A 10,697-nucleotide genomic window follows, 5' to 3' on the forward strand; every position below is an offset into this window, starting at 1 on the left:
CAATCGGAAACACCCCCCCCCCCCCCCCCCCCCTCACACACACACACACCCTCCAATCCTCACCACCATCTTCATCCAGCAGAGGTGATTCTGACCCCACGTTTAAAATGCTCCATTACCATCTCATAGACATGCTTGCAAATAAACAATAAACCCAGCCATGACCCTACACCCAGGTTAATGAGCGCTCTATATAGGCCCCCTACAATCGTTTTAATATATGTGGACTTCACTAATGTGTGCTTTTAGAACGTAACGAATGCGCTGCTTGTGTTATATGAGAGTAAAAATCGTCTTCGGTGCCTGTCTGCCTGAGAATAACTGTGTCTCAACCAAGCTCTATAATAATGTAATACAATAATTTCCCACGATGACAATAAAAACAAACAAAACAAAACAAAAAACACTGTGCATTATAGTCTTTTCATTGAATATAGGTATATATATTTACTCTTTACAATACTTATACTGGATCAAGTATCACGCAGTGTATGCAAAAATGACTACGTGAGGAACCAAATTCCGGTCGCCTAACACCTTTAATACAAATAGTGTTTGATCTCTGTGTTACATTGTAGTTGATATTAAGTCATGTGGACTTATCTCTGTGTTACATTGTAGTTGATATTAAGTCATGTGGACTTATCTCTGTGTCACATTGTAGTTGATATTAAGTCATGTGGACTTATCTCTGTGTCACATTGTAGTTGATATTAAGTCCTGTGAACTTATCTCTGTGTCACATTGTAGTTGATATTAAGTCATGTGGACTTATCTCTGTGTCACATTGTAGTTGATATTAAGTCCTGTGAACTTATCTCTGTGTCACATTGTAGTTGATATTAAGTCCTGTGAACTTATCTCTGTGTCACATTGTAGTTGATATTAAGTCCTGTGAACTTATCTCTGTGTCACATTGTAGTTGATATTAAGTCATGTGGCCTGATCTCTGTGTTACATTGTAGTTGATATTATGTCGCGTGGTACAGGCTGTACGCTCTGCAGTTCTTTAGCATTGGATTTCCATACATTCTAAAGGATGCACTTTGTTATTAAACTACCGAGGTGGTTATCATGGCAACCATGCTTTTCAATGTGATTTTTAATATATAGCTGCATTTTTAAGTAAAAGCCATGCACAGCCTCTACCTTTTTTTCTGTGTGATGCCCCTATGTCATTGCTTGCAATAAAGGGTTAAAGGGTTCAATTAAATCCAGCGGCCAGGACCAGTTTAAACTGACCACCGGAAATTTAAGTTGAGCAGACAGCCTGGTGACAAGGCCTTTGTCCCCCTGCATGGGTGTGACACACAAAGATGCCTTTTTTTATATTTCTATATGGGGGGCAAGGGTCTGAATACTTAACACCTTTTTAACAGAAGCTTCACACAGAGGGGTCTACATAAAGGACAGATAAGCCCTCTGGCGCCTAATGAGTTGTGTCCTCTCTAGCCCACTTGGCTAGTCCTCTTTTTAGCATGCATAGCACCCACGCCCCTCATCTAACACATCATGCCTGTAGAAATCTTTCGGTGTGCTAATGTGTGGCGTCAGATCTAGTTTACACTAGAATGGTAATATTTTCACCATCACAACCACTACCAATGTTCCATTTTGACACAGGGATTTGTCTAATTTAAATTCCCTAAAGCACCTATGTCACTCTGCTGATAGATACGATGATCTAGTAGTTCACTATGATATTAAAAGAGTAAACAGTATAACTTCAATGTAATATTTGTTGAGTATCTGTCAGATGGTCCATCAATGTTAGCACCTCCTCTCAGCAGTCTAAATACTACATATGTCATGTTACTTTTTTTCATGTACCTCCTCCTCGTTATTTTCAAAGGGGGAAGGGTCCCTATACGAAGAGATGGATTGGAATTAGGAAATCCACAGGTCAGCCGCACCATACAGCCTAGCCATCTTTCAGTCACATTTTTAAGAGGGGGGATGGTGAGGCCAGTCAACTAGAGGAGGTCTTAATAATGTTTCCTATGGTGGTGGTATTTCATTGATGCCTTTACAGGTGGTCTCAATCTCTGATTGGACACTTGGATTACCTCCATCCCAGTTGGGGAGGGGGTTGTAACTATTCACAGAGAGCTGCGATTGAGGGTCTTCCTGACCAGGAGAGCATGAGAGTGTGTGACAATATGACAACATCCATTCATAATGAGGAGCTGCTCGAGAGTGCTGTGTGACTACCAGTAAAAGATCTACAGCTCAACCGCCACCCTTGGAGCTCACCATGGCAGAAGGTGATCCTAATCACTCTGGGGCTGGGGGGGTGGGTAGTGTGAATTAATTAGCAAAGGTGATTTTACCGGGCAAATTTTTGAATGAGTTTGATGGGGAGGAGTGAATGAGAGAGGCATGTTGGTCTGCCATTGTCTTGTAGAATATAGAACCTTTTGAAAAGGCATGCCCTCCCACCTCCATTGTTTAGTGAAGATGTAGCAAACCTTATTTGCCCCTTCAACTCGTTTAATCACATTTTTGGTTTGGTCTTGAGGGAGGTTTGAGTAGCTTTAAGAGCTCACAGATCTGGAGAAACCAGAAGTACACTTTGGACACATCTTCAAGGGAGTCCCGTAGGATACTTATTAATCACGATGGGATCTATCTCCAACGAAGAGATTACAGGTGAAAAACTATTAATGAGAGAAAAACATTTTTTTCCAGTTTATGTAGGTTAGAGTTATATAGCATCAATATCACAGATTTGCGTCTTTATTTTAAATTAAGTCGTTTTTAACTTCAAATATCCTGATGGTGGACAAGCTAATTGTAGCTTGGATTGGTCGGGCCCGTTGCTTTTTATTTGTTATTGGATACAGCCAATGATATATAAAGTTATGTTTGTAGATGGTTTTTGTTTATGCTTGATATATTTTTACAAAATGGAGCATGGTTAATAGTTGTCATTAATGTGTTGTCTAAAGATAAACTCTTGATTTGTTGATTTTAAGTGACATTGTATCGTATTACTAGTTTTTCGTGATAACACATTTTATGTTGCCCTTAAGTAACAGTCTATCTTGTTTATAGTTGTTTTTAATGATACTTTGCATAGAGGTAAACTGTTGGTTTAAAGTAACATTGTATCAATATATCGGAAATCCAGCTGGTGACCTCATGTTCAATAGTTTTGTTTGTATCTTTTAAATCCATGCTAACTTCGAAGTTTAGGCATTCCGAAGTTTTTTTGTATGACTAGATATCTATATTACGTGTTTTCATTAATTGCAATATCCGCTGTTGTTCAGTTAGATATATTAATGATTAATTTATATTTATAATTATAGCAATAATAGATGTACTGTGGTGCCACGAACTATTTTGTGTTAATGAATATCCATGCTGGGCAACTACAAATACAGACATGGGATCTTCTAGTTAGCCTACACGTGTGAAATATGACTTCGTGTCCTCAGATGAACTATCATTGTATACTGATAGATTGCCAGCTATTATACAGCAGGGAATCAGTGGAGGTTACACTGGGGAACATAGTGCCTGGGATAGGATAGACTGATAGATAGATAGATAGATAGATAGATATTAGTCAAGGGTTAACCACTGTTAATTAACTGTTTTTAAACTACAAATTAAAATGAATTTTAATAGCAGAAATAATAAGATGATTTGAAAACGTGGTGGGCCATTTAGAGAGCTGATTAGGGACCATGAGTAGCAGAAATAGATGCATTATCTTGTTTAGGCTGCCCTACACTTGGGACTATATATGTGGCTTCTCGAAGCTTATAGCAAATATGTTTCAAAGGCTTACACTGATTATTGTATTCAATTGATTTCACGACTATACATACCAACTCACTGCAGTTTGATAGCTGCATAAATTATATATATATATATATATATATATATATATATATATATATATATATATATACACACTTTTATTTTTTAGAGGATCTATCTAATCTATCACTCTCTCACTATCATTTGACTGTCTATCTTCTGACTGTCTATCTAATCTACCTAATCTGTCTGTGTGTGTCTATGTATCTATCCATTCCAATTTTAACAATATTTCTGTGTGTAAGCAGCAATATATGAAGACACTGTCTGAAGAATGTATTTTAATATTGGCAATGTATCAGTATGCTCAGTGCCCGGTCCAAGTTGGGCCATCCTTCTCTTTTTAAGTAAGGTGGCAGATCAGCACATTGTCTCATGTTCTGATTCGTTGTATTTTTTCAGGGGGACCCAAACCCACAGGGGACTCACAGGATCTTTCCAAATTAGATGAAGCAACTCAGTCAACTGGATCTGGAGTCTGCAAGTGGTTTAATGTTAGGATGGGTTTTGGGTTCATCACTATGACGAAGAAAAACGAGGTGGATCTTGAAGTCCCTTTGGATGTCTTTGTGCACCAGGTAAGAGGAAAATAAGCCATTCTATCTGATAACATGTGCTCGTATGATTTGTTGATTTTCAGAGCAATGCTTTATTGAGATGCTTTATACTGTATAACCTAAACTGATGCCATGATACAATATTTCCTCTGTTGAATAGACGTGTTTTAATCGAATTGTTTTTGTCAGGCTACATTTTTTTCTATATTTCTGCAAGCAGATTGTTATTTTTTCAATTGAGAGATACATTCACTTAAGGCAGGCTTCCCCAAACTCCGGCCCTCCAGATGTTACTGAACTACAACTCCCTTGATTCTCAGCCTATTTATTTCATTCATAGAATCATGGGAGTTGTAGTTCAGAAACATCTGGAGGGCCGGAGTTTGGGGAAGCCTGACTTAAGATGTTGTGGAGCATTGTCCAAACCAGGTAAAAAAAAAAAAAATGGAATTCTCAGCTAAAGTTTCAGATTACCTTGTCAATTTCCCACAGCTAAAAGAGAGAAATTGGTACCAGACAAGCACTAAGTCAAAAAATATAAAGCATTCCCACAGCTTAAACCTTTCCTGGCTGTCCAATAAAGTGTAAATTCAATGTGAATAAAGTGTAAATTCAATGTAAAATTTTAGACTACAATAACCAAATTGAAAAAAAAAATCTCAGTCAGATGTGTTTTTTAGTTTTGATTTGAAATATAAAATTCACTTGAATTCTTTGCAGTTTGTACTATAGTGTCCTATACACTGTAAGCTCCTTCGAGCAGGGCCCTCTTCCACCTATTGTTCCTGTCAGTTTTTGTAATTGTCTCATTTATTGCTAAATCTCCCACTTTGATAATATTAAAGAGCGCTACAGAATATGCTGGCAATATATAAATACCAGTAATAATAATAATAATAATAATAGTGTAAATTCTTTTGAGATTATCCAGGGAGCTTGAAGCTTAGATCAAAATAGTTGAACTGGAAAGAGCCTGATTTGGAGAATTTTTGCAGTCTTTCTATTTTAGCCTAAAATATGCATTTTTTTTTACAAACTCATTACACTATATTCAGGAATGGACAATTTAATTGTCTTTATTCAATAATGTTAATTCACTACTAAATGCTAAACGTGTTGGAAAAAAAAGAAATATTGCAAAATGTAGCCAATAATATTCCATTTGAATAAATTTCTAACACAGCTACAGTGACAAAATCATTATTTTGGCTTAAGTTTGTCATTAATGCTTTTTGCAGATATGATTAAAAATTAATTGAACAAACCCCATTGTGTCAAAAAATGGACCTAGTATAGATATGATCAAGAGAAATGATTTTGCTCAAGCTCAGGGGTGCCCAAAAGGTAGATCCACAGATCTATTAAAACTACAGCTTTTTAATGATGCTTTGTCATTCTAAAGGCAATTAAAGCATCATGGGAGTTGTAGTTCTACAACATCTAGGGTTCTACCTTTTAGGCACCCCTGCACTAGACCATAGAGATTTCATGGTGAAAAGGAAAATATATATATTTTTTTACGTGAATCTCAAGTATGGTGTTCATATCTATACGCTATTAAAAAATAATTTGCACCCCAAATATAATATACCTAAAAGTACAGTTTATCAGGTCAACAAAATTGTGGGGATTAAACGTGGATGAGTTACAGAGTCAAGAATGTCTATTGTTGGTTTTAAGTGGTTGCTTTTAGATGAAGCACATGGGTAATTTATTTTTATATTTTAGAGGTACAATATATGTATGCACAATATTTTTTTATTTTTTTTTATCTCTGAATTAATGCTTACATTAAGAGAAGGAGAAGGTTGTTTTATTGAGCTCCTTTCCACCAGCATTAATTTGTTAATCATTGTACATCTAAGAAGGCAAGGCTGAGTGATAAGGGTTCATTTAAAATGATTGCCCAGAATATATCTAAATCTTTACATTGTAACCTCTGTCTGACCTAGGAACTCACAGGGTGTTAAGGCCTATTTGTGGGATACTGGTGGCAGTATCTTATTTTATGACCCTGTCCAATTTCCTTATTGCAGTCACTAACATTCCAACATCAAAAGGTCACAGAGTCCCATCCTGGCAAGAGGCACTTTTGCCTCACCATGGGGGTCAGTCACATTTCCTATCCTAATGTCTATAATGTCCACAGGACAAGGCATGGGATAATACATCAGGGCTAATGGGAAGATAAGATATCACTTGCATTGTATAGACTAAAATCTTACTTAGATCCTGGCATGTAGTCCTCTTATACTGCAAAGATAAAATTAAAAAGTATGTGTGACCTCTGGAATTTCTCAAGCATTGCATAATCTTACCTTATCTAGCATACCTCCCATTGTATGGTGTATCAACTGCAACCACTATTGCAGCTGGGTGCTGTGCTCAGTGTGAATGAACCATAACAAACTTGGAAATGGTATCATAACAGAGTTACACCACCATCACCTCAAAACAGAGATATTGGTTTCCTAGTTGTCTAGAGGAATGCACAGTGTCCCCTCAAGTCTTAGAGAGCAATAGAAGGCACTCAGTGTTCTCCACAAGTCACTGTCTACATATATTGAGAGATATCATACTCTATAACATGGCAGTGACTACTAACAAACTATCTTAAATTGCCTATTAAAAAAGTGCTTTTAAAATTCAATTTTAAATATAGATTGTCACACAGCTTTATAATTGCTGTTGCTAAACCACCTACAGAGACCAAAGAGTCAACCACATGACTTCCTGAATGTTCTAGCAAACCCCCACCTTGCCCACCAACATCATCAGCCTCTCAACATGGGCTTTTTTTTACCTCCCCCCTCTCCCTGCGGAATGCATGGAATGTGTAGCACGCCTTACTTCCTATTGTTTCTAAGCACAAGCCCCTTATCTCTTCCCAAGGCAGGGATACCAGGAATATCAGTTCACTGTCATTACTGGGAATCCCTGCATCCTCCAACATAAAAGAAAGAGGAGAACTCCCTGTACCTACAAATCTACAAATGTAAACATTACAGGGAAGTCCCTACATTGGAGGGACATTTAAAACTATTGTCCCAACTAAAGGCGTACAGATATATGAATACAGCTGAGTTAAATTGGATTGCGGATGGAGGTTATCCAATACAACAACAAACAGTGCACTTGTACTCGCCCAATGGCAATAATATCATTTTAGTGTGTATTGTCATAAAAAAAAGTCCTTTAAACGTTAAGTCACTATTAGGCCACTATTCTGTGACCATAAAGCAGAATAATTTTTTTAAAAGCTTGTGTAAGCAGTACCTCCCCGCCACCTTTTGTTCTTTATTAGGCAGTGAATTTCATATACATTTATCACGACAGGCAGGCATACAATATAAATTATAAAACGAAAGCAAAACAATGTAAAAGCTAGCACAACTCATAGCAATTTTCTTATTTAATTCCGTATTATTTTAATTTGTTATCCAATATGAAAACATCCATAACGCAAATTGTTTTGACAGTAGAATAAGTAAGGATGCTACGATTAGATTAGAAACATGAGAGGTAAACAGTTTCCCATTAACATTGTGCCATTGGCTTGTTTGGGCAGTGAGTTTATTGATTGAGTGATTACATTTCATAGCTATTTTTGAAATTGTAGAGGACTTCAATATTAGAGCTACTTGACTCTGCTTTGTGACTAATTTTGAAACTTTTGGGGCCAGTTCTTATTCTTTAATTTTGGTGTTAGTATAAAGTGAATCTCATCTTAAATGAAGCTTCTGATTTGCCTTAAATGGTTTTGACCAGCTTTACTTCTACTCATTTGACCCTCAGTATTTAGTAATCTTGGTTATAATAATGAAGGTTTTCTACTTCATCCTAACTGCACTAATACACATATCATTAATCCTTTATGCTTTTACTTTTAATGTTATGTTTTACCTTTACCAGCCCCCCTTCCTCTGTTTATATTTGCTGCTTATATCTGCCTCTTGTTTTGAAGAAGCGTTATTAAATATGTTGGAAAAGTGCAATTAAAACCTAATCACTTATGTTCCTTCTCCCATTCAGAGCAAGTTGCAAATGGAAGGGTTTCGCAGCTTGAAGGAAGGTGAACATGTAGAATTTACTTTCAAGAAATCGGCTAAGGGCTTGGAATCTTCACACGTCACAGGTCCTGGTGGTGTTCCCTGCATAGGAAGTGAGAGGAGACCCAAAGTAAAGGGGATACCAAAGAGGAGACCAAAAGGAGACAGGTAATTAAGGAATGCATTCAAAAGAGAGTTCTTGCTAATATTCAATATATTTATATATGAAAGAGAAATGTTTATCCTCCATCACCAATAACCATCCTAAACAAACATGAACGTGTTCAGGAAAAAAAAAGAAAAGAAAACAAGAACGGTGTTCAAGTCAGTCTTGGAAAACTAAAATAATAACAATAAATATAAGCTCAGGTCCCTTGCTGATTATGGCTTGCCACAAAATTAGTATATCTGATCAATCTTTTAGTAAAGCAGATCACAGAGAAATGGTATGGAGCCAAAGAAGAAATGTCTGTGCAGTTGGAGGTGGAAACCTGTTTTACACTAGATTTTTGATAAATGTTATGTGGGTAATCACGCATGGGGCTTTCTCCATTATGCTACAGGTTCCCAGCAATTAGTTCCTAGGGTATTCTTTTGTCCTGGTAGAATTTGTCCAAGTTGCAGGATGTGCATTAAATGTATAGAACAGTATTAGCCAATCTTGAGAACACAGTCATCTTAGCACTGAAATGCATGGAAGTGCACAAAGAATTCAAGGTACTATTTAGTCAGCTGAAGTGGTCTGGGTGCCTACAGTGTCCCTTTATTGATGCCCACGGGTGATAGGAACAGGAAGGATCTTGTCTCTGCTTACTTTGCACGACCTATACAAATAGGATGAGGCCTTTCTATCGACTAGAAAGCCATTTCCATAGCCATTGCTGTTCTTTAGTTGTTTTAAATATGCCCCTACCCATAAGATGGCAGGTGGCAGAATATTGACTCCATTGGCTTTTTTATTTTGCATTCACTTAATGTAGCATCTGACTTGCAAACACAGGCCAGTAACCACATGGTTGACCCATGCAGCCTTGAGGGTTTTTACATTTTTTATTGCTGGCTGCTAGCTCTGACAGCAGGCAAACAATACCTAAAATTCACTTGTAAAAAAAAAGTGAAAGATAATTTGCAAATATGCATCCCACTAGATACATTCTGTCCCAATTTTTACAAAATTCAGTGCTTTTAATATTCAGAATCATATACTTTGTATAGGAATCAGATGCAAAAAGCATTGACTTTAAACCAGACTCACATGCATCCATCCAATTGGTGCACATTTGATTGACTGGAATAAGCGTTAGCAGATCTAAGATTTGCCCATTTTCACAGAATTTTGTCTATAGGGACAAAATTGTGTGTTTAGAATTGCCAGGAATTCAAAGTGAATTTCAAATGTAAGGCCAAAGTTGAAAAAATCTCAAGTCAGATATTTGTGCTATGCAGTTTGGCCTTAAATTTGAAATTCACTTTAAATTCCCAACAATTCTCACTTTAGTAAAAAAACACAACTTATATTTTCTCTCTGTTACCATGCACTTTTTTCATAATATGATTGGCTGTTTTAACTAACATCCATAAAAAATGGAGAGAGTTGTTGACTTGCAGTGAATTATTGTGTCTATAAACTAACAGGTTTACTTGGTTTTATTTGATACACTCCTCTGTGTATCATAACTGTAACCCTTTTTTAACTTTGCTACTTTTTCACACAGGTGCTATAACTGTGGGGGTGTTGATCACCATGCCAAAGAATGCAATTTGCCACCACAACCCAAGAAGTGCCACTTATGCCAAAGTCCCAATCACATGGTGGCCCAATGCCCAGGGAAAAACGTTCAGCCCCCTGTGATGCAAGAGAAGCCTGTTCCGGAGGAGAAGGAGGGTACCCCAGCCACTGCAGAGTAATCTACACTTATTTCAGTGGGAGTGGAGCAGGCTCTGAGGAATGATTATAGAGTGAAGCAGAGCACTGCCATACTTCAACTTAACCTGTGAAAAGCAAATTATATTGGCCTCATATAATCCTGGAAATGTATACTTGATATCTCTTTGCCACATAGCACAGGGTCCCTGTATGTGTGACAATACTCAGTATTACCATATGATGCTACTTTACTTTTAATTAATCTTTTTTTAATGTATTGTCTGCTAATAATTTGACTTCTGGTCTAAACCACTTAAAAAAAATGTGTGCTTCCCATTTCCCTTACCGGATTATACATGATTGGCGCTCAGCATTACTTAAAAAATAAGGCATAAA

At 37.0% G+C, this 10,697-nt stretch overlaps 1 protein-coding gene across 1 annotated transcript; it reads left to right on the top strand.

Annotated features, from left to right (window-relative positions):
* The first annotated feature begins 2,618 nt into the window (after positions 1 to 2,618).
* Positions 2,619 to 10,374, top strand: LIN28A (lin-28 homolog A). Its single transcript, XM_063444438.1, has 4 exons — positions 2,619 to 2,649; positions 4,231 to 4,406; positions 8,418 to 8,602; positions 10,150 to 10,374. Exons 1-4 carry the CDS (start codon positions 2,619 to 2,621, stop codon positions 10,340 to 10,342), a joined length of 585 nt encoding a protein of 194 aa, XP_063300508.1. The 3' UTR covers positions 10,343 to 10,374.
* Positions 10,375 to 10,697: the final 323 nt, after the last annotated feature.

This window comes from Pelobates fuscus, chromosome 1, assembly GCF_036172605.1.
Source record: "Pelobates fuscus isolate aPelFus1 chromosome 1, aPelFus1.pri, whole genome shotgun sequence".
In the NCBI taxonomy this organism is placed as follows: Eukaryota; Metazoa; Chordata; class Amphibia; order Anura; family Pelobatidae; genus Pelobates; species Pelobates fuscus.

Coding starts and splice junctions, on each gene's coding strand:
- LIN28A (XM_063444438.1), top strand. CDS start 2,619: ATGGGATCTATCTCCAACGAAGAGATTACAG. Junction 2,650..4,230: donor CTCCAACGAAGAGATTACAG/GTGAAAAACTAT, acceptor GTATTTTTTCAG/GGGGACCCAAACCCACAGGG. Junction 4,407..8,417: donor TGGATGTCTTTGTGCACCAG/GTAAGAGGAAAA, acceptor TCTCCCATTCAG/AGCAAGTTGCAAATGGAAGG.